Source organism: Dermacentor albipictus, chromosome 1 (assembly GCF_038994185.2).
Source record: "Dermacentor albipictus isolate Rhodes 1998 colony chromosome 1, USDA_Dalb.pri_finalv2, whole genome shotgun sequence".
Classification (NCBI taxonomy): domain Eukaryota; kingdom Metazoa; phylum Arthropoda; class Arachnida; order Ixodida; family Ixodidae; genus Dermacentor; species Dermacentor albipictus.
In genome coordinates, this window is record NC_091821.1 from 265,528,887 (window position 1) to 265,552,669 (window position 23,783).

At 49.3% G+C, this 23,783-nt stretch overlaps 1 protein-coding gene across 6 annotated transcripts in view; it reads right to left on the reverse strand.

Moving 5' to 3' along the window:
* The window catches only part of LOC135915479 (uncharacterized), a 43,569-nt gene extending 19,956 nt beyond the window's left edge, over positions 1–23,613 (reverse strand). The window contains exons 1-5 of one of the 6 annotated variants that reach the window (XM_070531303.1): positions 23,353–23,613; positions 20,564–20,848; positions 17,958–18,994; positions 11,342–11,491; positions 9,680–9,968 (exon numbers count right to left, since the gene is read on the reverse strand). In XM_070531303.1, the coding sequence (XP_070387404.1) occupies positions 9,680–9,968; positions 11,342–11,491; positions 17,958–18,994; positions 20,564–20,848; positions 23,353–23,497 (1,906 nt within the window). In that variant the 5' untranslated portion in view covers positions 23,498–23,613. Of the gene's footprint in view, positions 1–9,679; positions 10,046–11,276; positions 11,492–17,957; positions 18,995–20,563; positions 20,849–23,312 lie in introns of those variants that run through there. The other 5 variants (XM_065448573.1, XM_070531304.1, XM_070531305.1 and 2 more) reach the window with 5 other exon arrangements.
* Positions 23,614–23,783: the final 170 nt, after the last annotated feature.

The window sequence follows — 23,783 nt, forward strand, 5'->3', positions numbered from 1 at the left end:
CTGTTTCAGAGGGGGATGAAAGTAGCAGCAAACATTTTCATAAGAAATGCGCGCCTAACTATTCTTTTACGCATTAATGAATAGCCATATTTGAATAGAACAACACACCAGAGTAATAGGAATCATGATGACAGCTTCGCTGGGCAGTGTCTTTCTAACATCGGATAACATGTTGACGCCAATTACCAAATTTTTCTTCCACGTAAAATGCAATACCTCTCATAGCTAAATACTAAAGGAATGTTAAGTGTTTAGCGAAGCATCATACACAACTTCGCGCGTTGAATTTGCAGATATTCTTTTTTTAGTCAAAATTTACCGATAGACACGGCGCATATATGCATTGCAAAAACTTGTAGACCCCTTTAACGCTACTTAGCTTGCGATATCCAAGTCGCAAAGTTTCTCGACTCACACGCTTTTGAAGAAGAAACTGTGGTTAAGGTATTGCAGCTGAAAGAAGCCGACTTATTCTTCAATACGTACGGCTCGAGCCACCCATACCCCAAGCATACACGAAGGGAACGAGCGCGCGCGGCAGCCGAGCGAGCCGGAGCGAGCGGCGTCCTGGCCGTGACGTCACTCGCAAGAGGGCGCCATTCCTCTTTCTCGGGGCTAATAGCTTAGAAACGTGTTGTAACCCTCGCTGTCTCTTCGCTTCCTTATTGTCCTATCTTTTGTACAACAAAGGTGCTGAAAGTGCAAGAATAGGCTAAAATTACGTACACCCGTCCCCCTAAGCCTTCGGAACGGGGAATTGAGGAATAAAAAATTACCGACGATTACGTTACTTCCTAATGCGAAATTTGAGCGCAGCAAATAAGCTGTTTCACCTTTTCGATAGATTGAGGCAAAGAAATCGAGCAACACATGTATGCGCTATCACAGAATTTTTTTTTACTTTTTCACACGTATTCCTTTAACAAAGACTCCACTAACAGTTCTTGACAGTCATGAAGGAAGCTTTGTGGTCGGAGAAATAGACTGATATATGTTCGACTTGGTACACCAATGCTTGATTCTCAAAGACGAGATCTATACAAGTGCCTCGCGAGGTTGTCACAGCCGTGGGACGCGTTACGAGCGAGAGGAACGGGATGTTCTCCCGCATAAGTGTTAGGAAATTGCTGTTTGTCTTTATGTCAACATTAAAGTCCCCCACTACTAACATCGGTGTGGATCGATGGACGGTTAATGCGAGTTGCAGGAAGTGCACGACGTCTTTCGTGAGTGCGGTAGCGGACTCACGAAAGCGTTATCAGTCGGTCGCTGCTAGCGCTGGGGGGATGAAAGGGGGGCGGAGCTGGTTACGAGGCCGACGACAACGCCGACGCGAAACCCAGGAACGGACGCCAAAGAGCCATTTTTGTAGCCAGCCCTCCTCCACAGTCTCTCCTCCTCCCTTCCATCATCCTCCCTCGCCCGGAGAGCCGACAGCGCGCATGCGCGGCGGCGGAGCAGATTCGTCGGCGAGCTGGTTACGAGGCCGACGACGACGCGAAACCCAGGAACGGACGCCAAAGAGCCATTTGTGTAGCCAGCCCTCCTCCACAGTCTCTCCTCCTCCCTTCCATCATCCTCCCTCGCCCGGAGAGCCGACAGCGCGCATGCGCGGCGGCGGAGCAGCAGATTCGTCGGCGAGCTGGTTACGAGGCCGACGACAACGCCGACAACGCCGACGACAACGCCGACGACGACGCGAAACCCAGGAACGGACGCCAAAGAGCTGCGCTCTAAAAAAAAACGCCAACAGGGCGCACAATCGACGAATGTCGTCATACTTCCGCGTGCCTGCCTCGATATCTGACTACGTGCTAAGGCGGCGACGAATAAACGTTTTTCGCCGAAGGATAGAGGCGGTTCTTCTTCGCCGAGCCCAGACCGGCCAGCTTCTGCCACCAGCAAGGCCACACCTCATAAACCGGCACTTACACCCGAGCCCTAAGTGCCCGGCATGCTCGTCCAAAGGTACGGTCGAACATCTTCTGTGGAGTTGATCTGCCTTTGATAGGACTGATAAACTTTATTGAAAGAATATTCAGAATAAGCGCTAATGGTCGGGGCCCCTATAGCCCAGGGCTCCGCTGGCTCTTGCTATCTTCTCAGCTTTCTGGATCATCTTGAGCTGGTCGTCGAGGGCCGAGTTGGACAGCAGTGCCTCCCATTGCTCCCTCGTGATGTTCGCGTCATTGTGTTCTATGCTGTGTAGCGTGCACTTCCACGTAATGTGGAATAGGGTTGGTGTGGCCCCGCACCAGGGGCTTTCATCCCTGTCGGCTGTGGGGTGTATGCAATGTAATATGTGTAGATTCGTGTAAATGCTTGTCTGGAGCCTACGTCAGCCATCCTCTGTCTTTAGTTTTCGATGGGGCGGTGGATATCGCAAGCGACTGTGATGTTATTGGGCCGGATCACTCCAGAAAAAGGGAGAAGCAGCACGCAAAAGCAAAAAACACACATCAGACATATATTGAGGTACACAACACAGATAACGGCACACACACGTGATAATGTCCCAAAATGCCTCATAGGCGACATGCACTATATCTATGGATCGGTGGATTACGATTGGCCTACAGTTCCGGCGGCAGCTTGTGTCGCCGTGTCTTAGACCTCGTTGAACCGATGCCGGCCAGCGGGGTCGGACAACAGTGTCGGCCGGCGGGTCGGACAGCCGTGACCAGCGGGGACGGACGGCCGGGACGGTAGGCTGGGTCGGACAGCCGGGTTGGACGGCCGGGTCGGACAGCTGGGTCGGACGGTCGGCTCGGACCGCCTCGCGGCGCTCAGGTAGCCGGTCGCAGTCACCGGGTCGCGTCCACAGCTGGCGGGGTAGCCCTGTGGCCGCTCACCCGAACGCTCGAGCGCCCCGGTTCCGGACCGCCAGCCCTCCTGGACCAGTGCCCAGCGGAAGAGCGGGGCGAGGGAACCTCCCAGCGGGCGACAGCGTTGTTTCGGGGGTGGCGTATTGGCGCGGGCGGCGATAGCTCCTATGGGCCAGACGCCCAGCGAGGACGCTGCTTTCCGTCGACCGCCGAACCTCGCGCATTGCTCACGCCACGGGCCACGGGCCACACTCTCGCGCCACGCTTTTTGAGGCGCCACTGCCGACGCTCCCAAGTCGGCGTCGATGATGATGATGACTCTCTTGCGGGTATTTGCCAAGATTCACTGTCCTCTTCGCCTCCGCACGGCACACTGTCTTCGTATGTTTATGCTTCCACTCCCGCGTACGATATATTATGACAGCGACTCCCTCTGTGGTAGTTCACGATGGCTGCATACTCGAGATCGACAGGGTCGGCGTGATGAGTGCTCGGTTATGCAGGAAACCTCGAGCTGCTCTGTCGGCGTGCAGTTTACCCGTGATGCTAGTGTGGCCCCGTATGTAGATGATGGTTTGGGTGGTGATGTCCTCAGTGTCCTCCTTGAGTATTTTGGCTAGTACTTGTGTAGCGGGTCTTCCGATTCTTCCCTGTAGGAAGTTGCGACAGGCCTGCTGGGAATCCGTGAGGATCGTCAGTCGTTTGTTTGCGTGTTGGGTTTCGTGGATGGCTGACACGACGGCCAGCTCATCGGCTTCCATGATCGTGCAGGGGCAGGTTGATGCACTGGAGGTAATGTGGCCTTGGCGGTAGCAGACCAGTCACTACACCCTTGTTCTTCGTCCCGTACGTGGTGGCGCACGTAAAACGGGCCGTGGTAAGGAACTTGAATGTTTTCTCCATATACTGGTCCCTCGCTCTCTTTTTGCCGGAGTGTAGGTTAGGGTCCATGTCGCGTGGTATGGGGGCAACTTGATGCCTGTCCTTGACGTGACGAGGTATCGGGCAGGTTTCTTTGGTTCGTGTTGTTGTAGCTTGGAAGCCCAAGGTTTGTCACGATCCGAGAAATGACACTTCACTCCCTGGGCGGGTACAGACCTGGCACCCTCCAAGAGTGCATCGATCCGCCATCGCACATTGGGCCCAAGGACTCACTCCGGCTTTGGCGTGCGTTTCCGGACTATTTCAGAGAAAACGAAGGGCCGGGCCGCCTCTTTGCAGAGCCGACCTCGCAACCACTCCACCTCGAGGAACAAGAGAACACCGATCCCCCTCCCCCACCCCCATAGAGCACCTCTGTTCTGCCGCAAGGTCTTACCAACTAAATGCAGAAATAAAGGCGTTAAGAAATGGTTTTTCATGGCGACCAAGAATTTGCCAACCGGCGCTCATGTCTACCTTCCGAGTCGTGCATGTGTCCTGCTTAGTATTCGTATTTACTGCTAGCTTGTAAGAGTGCTAATCACACTTGTTGGCCGTGCGCGATTAATGTGTTCCGCATGGCAGCAGCAACGCTTTGGGGTAACTGTCCCTGCGTATGCGCTACCACACAGACCCTGTTGGAAGTACATTTAAGGCCACTCATCGTCCTTTGCTCCTCATAAACTGCTTTCGCGCGCTAATGCATTGGCGGCACGCCGGTCTATTAAATCAGTGTTCTCTTCCGTTACACTGCACGATGTCTTTTGCCTTTCATGACAACGCGGTAGCCGGCGGACCTAGAAGCCTGCCCGCAGACACATTTCAGTACTCTCACTGCAGGAACTTACATACCAAGAATGTCACAATCGCACTTCATGTAGTCTATCTTCTATTGTACCACTTCAGAACAGTTGCAGAACGAAATATTTGCTTACCAACATCGGCTTTGGAGCGCTGTTTCCGAAATTCACTGCATGGCCACGAGTAGGCACGCTGAGTGAGCTCCGAAATTTTTACAGAAGGTCGGCTCGAGTGTCAACGGAAAGTGTGAAGGGGAGAAACAGCCCCGATGAGAAAGTCGGCATTCAAGTGATAAAATAAGCGCCTAGTTGGCAGTACTGAGAGTTTCATTTTACACGGTAGAGCTTTTGTGTGCTGAGATTGCATGATACTCACCGCGTTCACGCTCAAATGAAAAGACCACACACTATGTTTCCTCTGTAGTTTAGTCATGATAAAATGCAAGGAGATTGACAGTCAGGGAACAGTGAAGCGTTGCAATACAGTGTCTCCGTTGGCCATACACGAGAAAACCGTCCACTTGTTCCTTTTTCATCCATGCATGCCTGTCGGACATTCACGACAGCTGACGCCGTTGTTTTATCGGCATGGGTACGCCCTCTCTAGGCTTTTCGATCAATCGAAATTGAAATGTCAAGCTTCCGCCTGTTTTTCCGTACTTCTGCCTTCACATATGCACTAAAATAGACTCGGCGATAAACGCCAGCTAAGGCAAGAGAAACGAAAGATTTTTCATGATGAGGACCGACGACCCGGAATTTACAAGCAGCGTGGAATGATAAATGCACATTTCACGCGAACTTCTCAGCCTTCATCCGGACAGGAAGCAATAAAAATTGCGAAGCTCGGTTATCGCGTCCAGCCCCAAGCTTATCTGTAAGGTCTGCCAGCTAAGACGTGTAGCGTAGAGTTGTTTCTCCTACGCACGCTATTTATATCGCCATGCAGACGCAACTCGGAAAAGGGGGCTAATTGTTCGCCTTTAACGCCGTAACCTTCTTCCCAAGATAATGTGCCGCTGAATAGACAGTGAGCATTCTTGAGTAGGCAAGACGTGTCTGAAATGTACCAGCGAATGATGCTAGCGGGGCTTAACTGTAGCACGAAACGTGAAATCTTGAAAACGTGAAAACGGTGAAGTTATGTGGCAGTGAGTGGAACCAAACTATGACTGACGCCAACAGTGTATAATTATTTTGGCGAGTGAAATCTTCCTATATTAAAATACAAGTTGTATTCTCTAAGCGAGGCGATCCAGAAACCGGACCATCGTCAGTGCACATGGAACTGTGCTGGATTGGCAAGGGGCCAGATGCGTTCACCTGATTCCCTGCTGCTGTCATGCTGAAGGCACAAACATCTAGTGGTTCCATGATTTAAATGCACTAGTGATGCAACAGGATCGGGAATAAAGCACCTTATTGTACTGAAGGAGAAGGAAATAGGAGCATAAATATATTTCCATAAAACTCTTTCCTCGTGATAGTGTGCGCTTCGTCACATCAAGAAATCACCAACGAAGCTGGTCATTCATGTTTTGCTTTCAAAAACTGTAACAAATTATAATTAAAACAAAAAGAGAACCGCTTATCTGCTTAAAAAAACAATGCATAGCCCGACGCATGGCCCAAGTCTAACCGTATTAAGGCAATAAATGCAAGCGAATATATGATTCCGCGAGAGATTTCCCGCCTTTCTGCGATATCTAGGCATGTGCGCTTCTACTAAACGTGGCATTAAGAGTGGGGGAAAACAGTGTCGCGAAGAATCGCAACGGGCCGGCCTTCCGTAGTCTACCACGTGAGGCAGCGGTGGTGCGGATTCATGTAGGAGTTCGCGGAGCAGCGGAAGGCGCTGGCGAAGGCCGGGAAGTTTCGCAGAGGCACGTTGCACTGGAGCCGGCTGTCGAGCGAGTCATCGCGCGAGCACTGCGAGTAGCAGAAACTCGCGAAGAACAGCTGGTCCGCGTCGCGCTCTCGGCCCAGGGTGTTGCGTGGCGAGTGCGCGGCGGCAGCGCGGTACGCGCGGTGCAACGGCGCCAGGCTCCAAGCGGCGGCGAACACCGCCGACTCGTCCACGCCATCGATGGCGTGGGAGCGCCCTGCGCAGTGCAGCGAGATGCTGTTCTTTTCCACAGCGGGAAAGGCGGCATAAAAAGCGTCCGTCGATGCTTGACGGTTTGGAGTAGGTAGAGCACGAAAACCAAGGACAAGAGGGAGGGACTCACGTAGCGCTATATACGATGTGTCTCCCTTTTGTCATTGTTTTTCACGTGCCAGGTACACTAAATCGTGCAGTATCAACCCACCCAAACCGCTACGCTTGCGCTTCGCGGATGCCTCGAGGGAACGCTGATGGTATACAGCATGCAATAAATGTGCATTGCATGATGGGTGACGCCCAATTTGTTCTTTTCTTAACGAGAGCGTTGAAATGAAGCGCCCAACTAGGTAGAGGCCGGTATTCAAAAAAAGTTCTTACGCTAGGATTGTTCGTAAGACAAAATTTTAGAGAATCCTGATGCTCGACAATGCAGACGACCAACGGCAAAAAGCAAACTTACGCAAGGAAAGCCTCGTGAATGCGGGCCCTGTTGTTTAGATGGTCAATCGCACCGATTCCGCGCGCTCGTGTAGCACTGGCGATGTCGACGTCGGTGCATGTGCATTGACCAAAGATTCGCGCTCATAATTCCTGCACACTGCCATTGAAAGGCAGGGGCATAGCGACTATAGGCCTCGTGCACTGCAGCTTCAAGCCGCGCACGTAGCGCCCTCTGTCGCGGGTGACGGCGATAATAGGTTGGGGGTGAATGCGAAGTGGACGCGTTGACAACGTAGGGGAGCATGGCGCCTCGTTGCGTGGTTGTGAAAACCGGGTCCAGCAAAGGCAATTCGCCGTATTGCTGCGTTTATGGCTGTCACAACCGCTACAGGAACACTGCTGGAAAATTGCCGCCGATCAAATTCTACCGTTTTCCTTGGAAATCGTATGAGACTGAAAGAAGACAGAGGTAGATCGCAGCTGTCCGCCAAGCAAGGTAAACGTGTCTTACTATCGATTAATGCCAGGATAATGTTGCACATTGGTCTTCTTGGTATATCATGATGGAGGCAAAGTAGTTGCGCATCAAAAACAGAACAAAAGAACACAGACAACACACACCAAAGCGCCAAATGTGTGTGTCGTCTGTGTTCTTTTGACCTGTTTCTGATGAGCTGCGCCTTTTGCCTTTATAATGCCAGTCTGTGCGCCTTATGTATTCAGACACGTTATCTTCTTGCTTTCTAACAGCTCAGAGGGAGAGCTGTGGCAACCGAAAAGGAATGAAACGCGAATATTCAGTTCTCACTTCGTGGGAAACGAGAGAAGCAACATCGCTCAGCACCCAGCGTACATTCCAACAATATTTCCACCTTGCTACAAAAAGAGTGATGCCGCCTTGCCCCAGACCATGTTTTCACTTTTCAGAATAAAAGGTGAGGTCGAAGTGACCCTTAGCGCACTGTGTATGCTGCCCTCCTTATCTAGTTTTTTTTTTTTTTTTAGCAACTCTCTGTCGAAGCTGTCGTCTGCTAGATGTGCCGTCGACGGCACCTCGATCATGTCCCTGCGCTCCTCAAGCTCCTTAATGGCACAATTTACACCTGCAAACTGCGAGAAAAGAGCTGCAGGGTTCACCATCTGCAGAATTGGTTTTCGCGAAGGTCGACTTGCAAAATTGATTGCGTCAATCAGCGGCAAAGTCGCATCACACACAAAAAAAAGTAGAAAACGAACTTCCCGTACGGGAAAAGACTTCCTTGATTGATTTTTTGACATCGACGTTGGGACGCGATGATGGTTTCTTCCATGCGCATGGAACATCCGTGCACGATGTATATTCGTATTCATTTACGAATATCGCCATGGCCGCGGCGTGCTTGCACCAGCCTCCGCAGCCAGCTTTGCATGTACAGCTTGCGTGCAAAATATTTCTGCAATTTTCTGACAACTAAAAAAGAAAAAAAATGAAGCGGTTAGCAATATTGAGGCACTTATTATTATTATTTTTTTGAAGAAAGGATTGGTTCACCTCAAGACGCACATCGTAGTCCACGCTTTTCATCTGGGCGACACATTTGCCGACGATGTCCGACGGGCCTCTTGCGTTCACCGATTCTCCTCTTACTGCGTAAACGTGCCTGCTATAGTACAACCTCGCACCCATGCGTAAGCAGCTCTTCTTGAAGTAGCCATCGATATTTTCTATCTTTAGAAAGCCGCAAAACAACACACGCCGATCACTCGTCAACGCCATCTCCACCCATAGCGCAGTGCGCGGCGCGGCCGTAAACAGTAGTGCCCCCAACCTGAAATCTCCGAGGATGGCCGCATGTGGCGCTGCATGTACCGGTACAGTGGCGCCGCGTAACCAGAGCTCGAGGCCTATACGCGTGGACAAATTTCCGTCGCGATGAAGAGAAAGCTACAGAATTCGCGCACAAGGGCGCTCATGAAGATAGTCCGACATTCTCATTCGCGTTCGTTTAAGCTGGGGAAGAGAAAACATAAGCATCTTATTTAGAATAAGCAGATAAATACTAAGTGGACCACTGAGTGTTAAAGTTGACGTTTATTATTATTTTCTTTTTGCTTTGTAGGGCAAATGCGAAACCTTCAATCCTGGAAGCTACGCTAATCCCCCCATTATCTTTGACAAGCAACCAAATGCGCTGTCAGACGTTCCACCGGACCATTTGGCGCCGTAGCATACGTGCAGAAGTTCCGCGCCAGTAGATTTCCCTTCGTTGCCCGAAAAAATTGTCCGCGAATTTTGCGACTTACTCCCGGCTATGAGCGACGAGCTCATCGAGATACCGGACAGGAGGTTCAAGTTGGTCATATGGCAGAGCACATATCTACAACGGTGCAAAAAAAAAAATGGAACAGATAAATGCCACGCGGGTATAATGGCAGCTGACAAGACGTATGAGGTCTTTCAGCATTTGTAAGCGCTCCAAGAACGAGTACTTGGAACAGCGCCTAGCTGCATGCGTACAGTATACTTCGCACCTGGCAGCAAGACACAGCGTGCCGCGATAGCGTGGGCCATGGGCGCTGCTGTAAGCGGCAAGGATTCGGCGGCTTGCCTTGTGCTGTCACGGGGGCGTGTCCCTGGAACGTGTGGTACATGGCCACGAGGCAGTCCAGCCGGCGGCGGTACAGCGACAGCGCGGCGCCCTGCACCCAGTGGTGGCGCTCCCAGAAGAGGGCACTGGCCAGCGCGGCAGACAGGGTGCGCGCCAGGCCACCGAAGTTGGCGGCCGGCACGAGCGCCGGCGAGTACATGGGGAACGCGGTGGCGCCCACTGGCACCGCGAGCACGTTGTTACCGGCGTCGTAGAGCGGCGCGGTGCTCAGCAACGGGAAGTGGTACACCTGTGCGGGTCGTCGTACGCGCGTTGTGGCTTGCGGCCAGTCCCGTCGATACGTGTGAACAAGCGTCGCTGCATAGCCTGTCGACGAGTGCCGCGAGTGCGCGGAAACTATGACAATCGTCTACAAGAAAAAAAGCGACATAATTATTCGTTCTAAAATAAGTGTTGCGCAAAGAATGTTCGGGGAAGAAACAAATGCAACAAGCACAAGACAAGGCGTTCTTGTCCCTGTCCTTGTTGCATCCGTTTCTTTTGAGCTGTTGTAATGTGCGCTTATCGACTCACCGACCTGCTTTTTTTTTTTCGTCTACTAGTAGAACCAAAGCTAAGATGAAGTTTTACGTCCAGGATAAATTTCCCTATTCAAGTAGATATGAAGGCCGAAATGCTCTCATTAGACAAACGCTGAAGTTATTGCAATAAAATGTCTTTCGTCTAAGAGAAAATGCTTAATTCTGTCGACTGTAGCAGGCGAAATTCCCATTTAGGGACTCAGTATATTTGCACAAGATCGCCCACAATAACTTAAGAACTGGAGCACGAAGTTTACAAATCCTTAACCCAGTACCAAAAACATATATCACAATTTTGTAAACCACATCTGTTAAAGCGTCCACACAAAAGAGATGTAAGAGTTGAACGCTTCAGTGTTATTACTATGTTTACAAGGGTTTTGCAAAAGTCCTGCTCATCAATCAGTAGTATATTACGAAGTGTATAAAACATTAATTTTATGCACTTTACATGCTTTAATTATCAGGTGAAGTTTAAAGAAGTGGAAACTTGATGCTTGAGTTTTTCTTAAAGTACGATGAAATAATGATTCAAGAAGGAATGATTCTTCTTTTACGAATATGTTCTTAAAAGTGATGCCCTAAATTAGAAATTTACTCCCTACAGTCAGTAGATTTCATTTTTTTCTTTTAAATTCAACATATCTAATCAAATTCGATGCAGTTGATGCCAAGCAAAACCATTTCTCCATTCAGACGTATTTAGATAGCAGCTCCTGTGGTAAAGTTCTGTCTTAAATCACAGATGTAGGTAACGATAGAGCGTGGTGAAAAATTCATGCACGAAACAGCATAGAAGACAGCGGTGCGTGTGTACTCCCGTCGTCCAAGTTGCTTTTGATGACGTAGAATAAATAAGTTTGTGCTGTCAGACTACCGTCTATATGAAATCTCTGGAGATGTCGCAATGCATGTGGCATGCTCGTTAGCATGAGCGGCTGAAGTGAAACGTCAGCGCAGTTTTCGGGCTCGTGTGGGCTCCTCGCCGTGTTTCAACTCTTCAGTTCTACCATCACCTGCTCCTACAGCTCTGTCGCGAACATGGCGCCGGCCATAGAGTTTTTCGTGGGAAGGTGTACACCTCCGCCATGGCGGACAAGGTGAAGTTCCGCATCGCTTGACGGGCCAGGAACCAGTTGTCCAGAAACGCAGGCATCCGCAAATCGGGCAGGTCTCCGAAAAGCCTGTTCACGTCACGTTCGCCCCGGACGCCTTCGGGCCAGAAGAGCACCTGCAGTCAGATAAGCAACAGCGCAGCGAGGACCAGAATGGCGCGTGACTTTCTTGAATTACCCACACTCAACGCGCATACTGAGCTGTTGCCAGGCACGCTTACGATATTTTTATATTTCCTGTATCTTTTTTTTTCGGTTATAGTGTCTTTGTTGCAACTGCAGTATTAATTGAACGTTGTTTTTCACAATAGTTGTGTTTTTTTTTTATGGCTCATCTCATGCACTTGCACTATTTTAATATAGTAGCATCTGTTCTGCGTATCTTTAACTTCTTTACCCTATTTTCTGTAACAAATATTCCGCCCAATTTACCGCTGCAGGCTGCGCCTCTCGTGCGGGGGAGCTCAGACCTCGTAAAGCATCCAATCCTCAAGTCTCCTGTAACGATGGTTTTGTATCTTTATTTCACCTGAACTCGACAAAAGAATCTGATGATAAGACGGACCAGCAACATTACAACTAGCGCATAGCGTAATTAATGAAGTGCACTTTTGATTAGTGTGAACAATGAAAAACACACCTTCGTGAAAGATGACTCCACTGTAAATGTATTGGATAAGTGTAAGGAAACATGTGCAGTGCTCGGCGATTGAAACGCCATACTCTCAGACAACATGGCGGCCGGCACTTTTTGCGTCACTGGACCGGTGATCGCTGGGTGATCGCCGAGGAGGCCGAATGCAGTCACGCTGCATCAAAAAGATTCTCGCTTCCATGTGGCCCAAAAATGCGTCATCTCAGTGTCACCAGCGTCCACCGGCGGCGCAAGAAAGCACCGGCCGTCATGTTGCCCGAGAATCGCATTTCAATCGCTGAGCACTGTACATTCTTTGTCGAAAGTATACGGGCTATGTTGCTGGCGACCACCAGGTTGTCTATACGGGCTATTTAAGGGAATTCCTGTGGTATGCCGTAAGTTCGAGTGCGAGGAGTGCCACTGGAACCGTATCACACAGCCGCAAGACATATGGTGAAGGCGCGAAGTAGCCTATATACTTTTGACAAAGACTGTCCATGTGCCGAGCAGGTAGACATATAAATGTGTGAAAGAAACCAGCGATGTGAATCGGGTGAATCATTTATCATATGAAATAGTGGATGTTTAACACTGAAGTTTGTCTACCGATAGTATGTGAGTTGGCAAGTCAGTTTTTAACTGCCTGAAAGAAACACAACATTTTTATGGTCTAATGGGCTAAGTAACCATGGGCATGCTGTTTTTGCTCGCACTGGTCTTCCACGTGTAGTTTAGCGGCCACGAGAGCCTTCCACAAATAACGGTATGCTGGATGAAAGTACAAAAGAGGATAACAGCGTCCTGTTCATAAACTGGGTCCGTACTCAGAAAACTTGGCTTACGTACCAACGTTTCGTGATTGGACGATGTTCGGGGACCTCCACTCATGATAAGTACCGGCGTGATAACGATGCCACAGTGGCAGTGGCTAATTGCAAACGCACATACAAGTGACCACAGAACGGTTTTGTCAATACGGGCCCTGATATTCGCATTTTTGTGGAAAGAAAAAAATCAGTTATTAACCTACATAAGTATTTTTCACGTCTTGTTGACTATGTCGGAGTGCAACCGCGGAACTGCCAGCCCTAGAAGATTCTCAATGGTGAGGACAAGGGCTTCCCTAGAGCTTTTCACAGCGAAGCTGTATGTGGCTAGCCGATTCGTCCGTCCGGCCGTCTGTCAAAAAGAAAACTGCACGCGGAAAACTCCTCTGGCACAACCCCATGCGCATGCATGAAAAAAAAAAGAGAGAAAGGGGGGCGGGCGATTGGCTGCGCCAGTAGTGACGTCGTTGCTCTCCGTCGCAGCCGAGCGCGCGCGAAGCAGTTTCTCTCCGGCTCCGAAATGGTACGCCACGCGTCACACGTACTCCTGAGGAGAAGGCAGCTTTCGATCAGCAACGTCGCGAACAGAACCGGGAACGAGCTCGTCTACGCCGTGCGGATGCTGCAGCCCGGGCACAACAACAGGCCCATGCAGCCGAGCGCAAGCAGCAACTGCGTACCGAGGATCCGGCAGCCTACCAAGACGTCGTTTATTGATACACACCGGGGCCGCATGTTTAAGCTTCACTGGTTAACCATCTGTACGGAGTGCTTGGGCGGTGATTTTTATGCGAAGCATATTACTAGAGCTTAACCCATCTCCTCAGGCGCGGCGGTGTCGCCTTCAATACCACGTGACACCATGACGTCACGACAGAGGAGAAACGGGGCTCCAACTCGCGCCGTCGCTCGCGGCGTCGCGGCGGTATATAAGCAGCTGCGCTTGCCTCTGCTAGACACTCACGAGGTGAGATGCCTCCTGGAGACAGAGCTGCTCGTTGGAATGAGAAGCGAAGGTTGCGGCGTGCTACAGAGACTGTTTCTAGGTGGCTTTGCTACGCCGCAGCGACTACGCGCCCCGCACCGGACGCGGTGAGCGTCGAGCAACGCAGCGTTCGGCGCGACAACGAAATGTGCGCCTGAGCAAGCGCCGCACGCCTGAGCCGACCCCGACGACACCGGCTTTTCTGCGACACGACCTCCTTAACGCTGTCGCGTTAAAATAAAGGCTAGTATGCTTCGCATCCTGGGCTTAACCTTAGCTAAGCCACAGCCATTTTTTAAGAAGGTTCGACAAAAGGATGACTAGTCCTCCTGGAGTCATCTGCGGCCATGCGTTCTTTCTTTTGACAAAAGCTGAGCGTGTACTTGGTTTTTAACTTAATTCTGGGGATTTATGCGCCAAAGCCTAGGTTTGATTGTGAGGTACGCCGTAGTGGGGTACTCTGGATTAATTTTGACCGTCTGGGGCTCTTTAACGTGCTCCTAAATCTAACAACACGGGCGTTTTCGCATTTTGCCCCCACCGAAATTCGGCCGCCGCGGTCAGGATCGAAGCCATGACATCGAGCTCAGTAGCATATCGCCGTAGTCACTGGGCTACCATGGCGGGTCCTGCTGGTCAAGCCGCGCATGCTTATGCACTATTCCGATGGTAGTGAAATAAAGAATGATAAGTCCAAGAATATCGTATTCATGAAGATTGCTAAATGTTCAAATGACATTAACACGAGGCGTACATTTCTTGAGACATGTTTCAAAGGAGAGTGAATACAGGTTATTAAGGTTCAGGATTGCCCTCCATTTGAAGAAAGAAAAGGGAAAGTTAGAAAGGAATACATGCCAACCTTGTAGCAGTCAGGGCAAAGGCGGATGAATTCATGCTGGTGCTGGAGAACAAATATGAGGCTTTTGAAGATGAAGATAAGTATTGCACAGAAGTAATAAGAGATGAAATAGAATAATTTGCAGAGGCTGCGATCGCAATCAGGTGCGCGGCATCAAGACATAAAACAGGCAACATCTGCCAAGTAACAGACTCTTATAAGGAAATGATAGAGCATGAAAGTGACCGACCCGAGAGGCCAGATCGAACTGTTGAACTATTGAAATATCAGCGAAAGGAAACCAAGTAACATTCGAAATAATAACATTAGAAAGATGGAAAAAAAACACCGAAGAATGGGCGAATCATGAAATCAGCAAGAAGGAAACTTGATATTGAAAGAAATAAGATGTATTCAACAAAAGACGAGCGGGGCAATGCCATCAGAAATGTCTGTGATATAATAAGGGCAGCAGAGACATACTATGACAGTGCAATACCAAAAACAGCCACGCGACAACGATTAGACGTAACTGTAAAGAAGAAACAGACACTCCGAAGTAACTAGGGATGAAGTTAGGAGGGTATTGCAAGGTATGTTGAAGGTAAAAGTGGCAAGAAAAAATAGAATAACAGTCGATCTGATAAAAGATGGCGGGGCATTGTACTCGAAAAGCTTGCGACCGTTTTATGCACAATGCCCTTCACGACTTCATGCGTACCATAGACTTCAAAGGATGCCAAAATATTAATTCCCAATAAGGGAGACGTTAAGAAATGAACTACAGGTCCATCAGCTTGTCTCGTTAATGTACAAAATATTCACCAAGGTAACTTTGAATAGAATCAGGGCAACACTTCAATCACTCCATACAACATGTTAGCTTTAGAAAGGGATATTCTGCAATAAATCGCGTTCATGTCGTCGACCGGGTAATTGAGAAGCCCGCGGAATATAATTAACATCTTGATACGGCCTACAGAGATTACTAAATGGCCTCGATTCAAGACAGATAATGGCAATCACTAAGGCATTGCAAATATTTAGGTTCCTTCGTTTTCGAGTGAAACCTGACAATATCCGATTTTTGCACCCCGAACAAAATTTCTGAAGATCAGGTTAAACTCAATTTCTGCCCGAAGTTGGCTCTTTCGTAAAGTATAATAATAAATGCTAGGGTTACGAAACTAATGAATGCTGCGGACTTTTTATGAGCAAGTGGTCAATATATTATTAATATCATTAATACCAATGTGGTATATGCCTCGTTTTTCCATAACACTCATGCGAAAACCGGCATTTATAAAATAATATATAATATAAAACTAAACTAAAAAACTAAATAATATAATAAAACTAAACTAAAAAATGAAAGAACCTACGTATGTTCAAGATATCGAGGAAGCATACGTCTACATATCTTAGGAAATATCTACCGAGATTCGACAGCTACCATAATGTTTTCACAATGAAAACATAAAAATACCGACTAAGAAGGGTGTCAGGCAAGGAGGCACAATCTCTCCAGCGCTATTCGCTTCATGACTGGAAGAAATATTCAAACAGTTAAACAACGACTATATGTGTGTAAGGATCAACGAAGAACAATTGATCAAAGTGCAATTTGCAGAATAATTTCGTCCTGTTCAGCAACGCTGAAGATGAAATTAAATTATGGAGTTTTACGTGCCAAAGCCATTTTCTGATTATGAGGCACGCCGTAGTGGAGGACTCCGGAAATTTCGACCACCTGGGGTTCTTTAACGTGCACCTAAATCTAAGCACACGGGTGTTTTCGCATTTCGCCCCCATCGAAATGCGGCCGCCGTGGCCGGGATTCGATCCCGCGACCTCGTGCTCAGCAGCCCAACACCATAGCCACTGAGCTACCACGGCGGGTAACGCTGAAGATGGTTTACAACTAATCATTGAATGTTTTAATTGGCAGAGTCTAAGGTTAGCGCTGAGTAATATTGTGCAGAAAGATAGTGTTCGAGAGCATGACGGTATAACAAGGGTTCATCACTGGTAGTCTGCCTCCACAAGCTGCGCAGAAGTACATTCACTTAGAACACTTAGTCATAGGAAACCAGGATGATGAGGAAGACATTTAGAAGAATAAAATGGTTACGGAGCACATATGGCAGGTACTCTTAAGCCATGACCGGCTTCTTACCGTAATCCGTGAAAATAAAAGTGTGCAGTCTTTGAATTTTTACCGGTACTAGCATATGGGGAGAAAATGTTACGCGTTGCGTTAAGAGACAGGAAGAAAGTGGTGTCGATTAGAGAGGAAACAGGTGCAGCCTGCTGTGTAAACAGGTGTAACATGAGAGGAGAGATATTCGTCGCTTTTCTGCATTGAAATACACAGCGGTCGTGTGGCAACGCTGCAATGCGGTCATTAGAATGAAGTATTTGAATTCCAAAAGGATTATAGAGCAGAATCGCGTTGATGTTGTTTTAGTTTCACCACTGCACCCCCCCCCCTTTTTTTTTCTTCTGTTTAACCTGCGAATGGTTTCAACGTTCTTCGGTTAAAACCTAAACGTGAAATTTTTATCCTGACGCACCCTAATTAACGGTCAAATTCCTTACTCGGATGAGTTGTACCTCACCTGTATACTTTGAAGCCATGATTACAGTTGCACAAGTTAGTACGGCGACGCACTTTCACAGCGCAAAAGTAAGCCACACATCTAACAGCACCTATGTCGTGTCCTTTGTGCGTGCTGAGCGCCCTGTACACTTTGGCTGCAGAGCATGCCAGCACTTTTGGGTTCGTTCCTTTGTGGGAAAAGTGAAGATACGACGGTGAGTGGCGGCTGCTGCGAAAGTAGGCGAAAGCGCTGACGCAGGGGCAATGAAGCCGGGAGATACGCCTGCATTGTTTCACTAGCGTCGCTGCGTGATTCACGAAATAAGCGCCGCCCGTCACGGTGTCTTTGGCCTGCTGCAGAGCACTCCGCTCGCTGGCACAAGGCGAAGTCAATCCCTTAGGTGTATTTCAGTTTTACAAATGCCAGTCATCCACATTAACGTGAATGGCCTACATGCGAGTAACGTTTGTATATAGATGACTGACTGTACGATCGCTTAATAAAGTGGTAAGTTTCAGATTATGTAACCAACTACGTAACCGTTAACTGGTACTATTGCACTGCTAGTCACATTAATGTTTACCTGGGCGTACACATGATAACTTCATTAGTTACGTGCACGCATATCACTGATTCAGTGGTGACGCTGTAGTTCTGACAACTGGCAGGAAGAGAAAAAAGGAAGGTCGTACCGTTTTCATGCTGTGCAGCCGAAAACTGGCATTCTGCTGGTGGCCTCGTGTCAGCACAGCACTGTCACGGACGATGCTTTCGAAGCTGTCCCGAAGCTGCCCGATGAGGGAGGCCACACTTTGACGGAGTTCCGTAGAGGTACTGCGCGCCACGTAGGGTGCGCCCACGCTGATAGTCATGAAAGACCAGACGAAATCTAAGCAGTCCTGCTGCAGGCTCTCCTCTGCCGCCTCGAATGCGAAGTACTGCACCATGGCCAGGTCGCGAGACACGTACTGGCCCAGCTGTCGAGCCACGCTCCATCCAAAGCTCAATGAGAGCACGCCCGCCGGTGTCATCGTCGTGAGCCGCAACATCGCCAATAAGAGCTGAATGTTATGCACGCGGAGAATGTCGTCTGCTGTGTAGTTCTCTTTGATCCAGTAGGCTACCCGGTTCAAAGTGTCCGTCAGGTTTGAGCCCCCCATCAAGCTGGCCATAATTATGAGGTCGTCGCCGGCTTCGCCGGCCCGAAACGGCACCAGGCTATGTTCGACCACGCCGTCGGCGTACGCGATAGCTACCATGGTGTCGTTCACGCGGTCGGCAGGTAGACCAAATGCGCGCAAGTAGGAAGACAAGTACAGTTCGTACTGCGCCGTTTGCAGCATGGCGCGCTTCCGTTCGAGCCACTCGTCGAACTCCCGCGCTTCGCCGAACACAAGGAGTGGCCTGTGACGGATGTCTCGGTTGAAAGTGTCCACGCGAAAGGCGGCCCACACTGGAATGCCCCAGTAGAGGGACATTTCGACCACCAGGTCGAGCACGACAACGGGCGACGGAAGAGGCCACAGGAGGCCGACGTGACGCAGGAAGCGAATGAGCGGCTCGGCCGGGCTCCGGCTGGTCTGAGCTACGGCCAGGCAAGTTTGCAACAGCTTTGCAGCTTTGTGCGATGCCCGTTGGTTGCTGGCGGGAACGTCTAGCTTCAACAGCAGAGTGAAGGATTCGCGCACCACTTCTGCCTGAAGGGCGTGCTGCAACGGAATGGAGAGCCCTGTGCGTTGTCTGTTATATAGTTGCATATGCTGACATCACGAAGCGATACAAGCATATATATATATATATATATATATATACTTCGGGACCAACACTTACGACGGTCCTACGGGGAGAAAGGAGGCAATATAGAGAGCAATCTTACTGTTCTGTGTCCTCCATTGAAATGATCCAGAAAGAGAGGCGTGCCTCCACCCCGAAGTAAAATATTACAATTGTTAGAGCAAACCTTGACAGTTACGTAGGTCTACTTCTGCATCGCATAAGATATAGAAAAAGTGCGACGTGCATGCGATGTTAGTTTATGGGCGATCGATAGTCAGCCGAACGTAAACTGTAGCCCTTCCTCAATAGAAAGATATGAAGAAGAGACCGCAGTCTCCTGAATAAGTGCTGTCTTTTCAAAATATTTCTCAGATGGCGAATAAAACGTTTTTCACTGATATTTTATTGATTATATCTGGGCTGTGGAAGTTTGTTCACTGGAAAATCGGATAAGTTAGAAGCTATCATACTTCAATTTTCGTGACATATATCAGCCCGTGCTGCCTTGTAAATTTACTACTTGTAATTTGGCACTGCGCCACAGGCAATGACGATTTAAGTAATGAACACAGCGGTTCATTTGGAATGAATCGTTACCAATTCACAGCTACTCTTGAAAACAAGTCGAAGTTGAGTATATTGAAGAAGTAACTTGCACGATAAAAATTACAGAGACAAGAAAGGTGGACAAAAAGAAGCCCTACTACTAGCACTTATCCTTGTCCACCTTTCTTGTCTCTGTGATTTTTATCGCGCTAAGTTACTACTTGAATTATGGAAAACCAACTATAATAGCCTATCAATCAACTCTTCTTGAGTATATTGGACAACAGATAAAACAACTTAAAATGGTGCCATCATGATGTGCATGTGGGTCCCAGAGGGGTCTTCTTGCCTGGCTGCTACTGAAAGTCAGCTCAGAATTCAGCGAAGTGTCAGCGTCCGATGATAAGCCGTGGCAGCAGCTGCGGTATACGCTAGGACGTACCAAACAATTTGACGGCATAGTTGCTACATTCGTCAACATTCAAGGCTTTAACGATATTATCGGCCAGTCTACGACGCTACTTCGAGAAACTCTGTCGAAGTTGTACTTCCCACAGTTAAATGCATCTCGACTACAGAGAGAGAGAGAGAGAGAGAGAGAGAGAGAGAGGTCATAAAGAAAAGACAGGGACGTTAACCAGGCCGAGCCCGGTAGGCTACCCTGCCCCGGGGGAGGGGGAAAGGGAATTGAAGAAGCAGAAGGAAGAGAAAAGCTCACGCTTTTCACAGTTACACAGGCAAGCGTTCATTGCTGAATTAGTCAAAGGCGGTCATACAGACTGGTGAATTTCAAGAAAACGTAGCAGTGCCTTTGTAGCCTTGCATGACAGACGCAAGAGGCCACGGGCCCAAGATTTTCTCTGTAAAGGGCCTGTCATCTAGAAGTGCCCCAAAACTGTCCGAAGCGCACTCCTCTCATCTTCGCATGTGGAGCTGTAAGTTAAGAGATGAGACGTGAGCGTGGCAACGCGCTCACCTGAACGGAGTCTTGAGAGCCCGACCACCGAGCGCACACGTACTCGTAGAAGTCCTCGCAAGGATCGGCGGCTGGAGCAGAGCTGTTGTGCAGCATGGCCGCATAACGGTCGCACTCGGGCGATCCGCAGCGGCCGGCATCTGCCTCGGACGCGAGGCGCACACAGAACCACACCAAAATGGCGACGCCGCACAAGACCGCGGCCACCAGAGCGCCGTGGCGCTTCGCGGCCGTCGCGCGAACGGTTGTCTGGTCGCTCGGGCCTCTGTTCACTCCTACGCCAGGCTGCAACAGTGGTGGTCACGTGGGACACTCACTCGGCGGGCTGCGTCTACGTATCGACCATCTTAATGTCTCAAGGTGCTGCACCATGTTTTTCGTAAGTATGGTGTCCAAAGTACCTATAGCTCAATACACTTGACAACCCGCCTCGGTGGGGGCTCAGTGGCTATGGTGCTGCGCTGCTGAGCACATGGTACCGGATTCACTTCCCTGCCGCAGTGGTCGCAATCCGATGTGGGCGCAACGCAAAAAAAAAAGAGAAGAAAAAACACTCACGCTTTGGGTGCATGTTAATGAACTCCACGTGGTCGAAATTAATCCGGTGCACTCCAATACGGTGTCCCTCAAAACCGACTGTGTATTTTGGGAACGTTCGATACCCCCCCCCCCCTTAAGCCCCTCCCAAATTTAATTTATTTAGTTGAAAGCAGATTTCACGAAACCAAATTTTGTGAGTCTCTCGATTTTAGGAAAAACATTCTCATCGTAAGCCAGTGAATTTGATAATGGCCACGGAATGAACAGTTTGATGCGCACAACTGCTCAGACTGCAACAAACCTCAAACAGGTCACAAAGCCTTGAAGAGTGAATATGCAGCAAACACATCTCAGCAAGACTATACTTCGAATGGCAGAAAGCTGAGCATGTTGGTATGGATTCACGATACGGAAAAGGAAGGCGTGCAAAACACGGTTAGAAGAACAAGGTCAGTACATACGCTGATTATCAACTGAAAGGTATCACAGTAACGTAAGAGATGTAAAAGACAAAACCTATTAGCGCATACACAAAAAAAGGCAGTGCCAGCCCGTCAGTCACGGATGCGCGAGGGCCACTGCGAAAGGTAACGATATATAACATTCCTCTTTATGGAAGGTAATCTATCGTTTACTTAAGCACGCGCTAGCGCTAATAATGATATGCCACGCCTCCATCGATCATAAGGCGCACTTCTTCGTTCTTATGTCTCGATGGAACTTTACTGTCCATTAATTTTGGAGTACCTTTGAAATCACAACAGAACAACGAAGGATTAGACGACGTTCCACCTGTAAACAATAGTTTATGTTCATTTAATTTGTGATTATTGCAAGAGACTGTTAGCCCTGCATAAATGCGACCGCAGCTAAAAGCAACATTATAATATACGCCTATGCTGCATTCGTCTAACTTGTTAGTATGCTTTACATTACACCTGCCCGGTCCCTTTCTTTTCTCTCTTTTTTTCCCGTTCGTCTGTCCTTTCTTATTCTGCACGGCGGCGCATATCTTGCTAAACTTATTGCCAGCTGTAAACACGTTGACCGCGTATTAAAGAAAAAAAACTTCTGGGGCTTTACGTATACCACTGTCTGATTATGGGGCACGCCGTAATGGGGGACTCCGGAAATTTGGACAACCTGGGGTTCTTTAACGTGTACCTAAATCTAAGCACACGGGTGTTTTCGCATTTCGCCCCCATGTTGACCCCGTATCGACTACCTACTTTACCAACTTCTGTGTACCGCAAGCCCAGGTTCCATCTTCTGCCCAAGTAATACCAAGTAATTGTCTGCGTTTAATAGATTTTAGCTGCGTCGGTTTTATGTAGGACAGACAGGCCGTTGGATCAATGAGAGATTAATTGAGCATAAACGATCACTAATCGGAGGAGCACCGCCCAACCTTTCGATGCACTGTCGCGATTGCAAATGTATTCCAAAATTTGCTGACAGTAGAGTTATGTCCAGACATATAGAAAAAAATCACTGCCGATGCACTCCGTACAGATAGTTAACCAGCGAAGCTGAAACGTGCGGTCCCGGTGTTTATCAGCGGGTTAATCCCGACGGCTCATTAAACGATGGCTTGGTAGGCTGCCGCATCCTCAGAACGCGCAGTTACTGCTTGCGATCGGCTGCACGAGCTTGTTCTTGTGCCCGGGCAGCAGCATCGGCACGGCGTAGACGAGCTCGTTCCCAGTTTTGCTCGCGGCGTTGCTGGTCGAAAGCTGCCTGCTCCGCAGGAGTACACATGACGCGTGGCCTATCCGTTTCGGAGCCGGAGGGAAACTGCTGCGCGCCCGCTCGGCTGCGACGGAGAACAGCATCTCCTCGTTTTTTCTTTTTTCGCGCGTGCACATGGGGTTGTGCCGGAGGACTTTCCGGTGTACACGCGGCAGATGTTCGGACGGGCAAATAAGCTAGCCATGTACAGCTTCGCTGTAAAAATATTCGCAACCAACCAGATGCTAAACCCCAATACCCCCTAAATCGGGCTTTTTTGATCAGCGGTCTCTCTTCATCGGCCGATAAGCGCTGCTCTTGTGGCACGCCCCCTTGTCGTGGCTCTTGCTTACGTACTCAGTGCAAAGCGAGTGCTACCCTCAAGTCTGCTTTAAGGCCTTCACACCCACCACCCCTGCTTTTGTTCTTCCTCAGGCGCGCAACTCTGTGGCTGCTGCCAGGATCAGTGATGCTCGCATACCGCTCAGGTTCGAAGCGTAGCCGCGGGGAGCAGTAGCTACCTCGCTCATGGTGGCGCTCAGCCGGGCCGCGTGGGTGTCTGTGGCCCGGAGACGTCCCTGTCGCGGTTCTGTCGGCGTGTGAGGACATCGATCGCAGTCTGGGGTTGTACCAGCCAGGGAAGGAACAGCTGTGCCATCGGTTCATGGACGGTCGCAGGGCATATTCTGCCAACCACGAGCGCTCCAGAGGCGTACGCAGCGCCGTGGCTCAGAAAGGGCTCGAAACCCTGCCCATTCCTTGTTCTTGTTCTTATTCGTAACGCTGGTGTTTGTCCCAAACAGTGGCAGTTACCCACTATGGCAAGGCAGACCATGAAGCGGGCGCCAGCAGCGATCGAAACATTAAAAACGATATAACTAACAAACAAACATAAAACTCCTCGTTGACCCACGACAACGGTGAGCTCACGAAAACAGCTAGATAGGCTCGC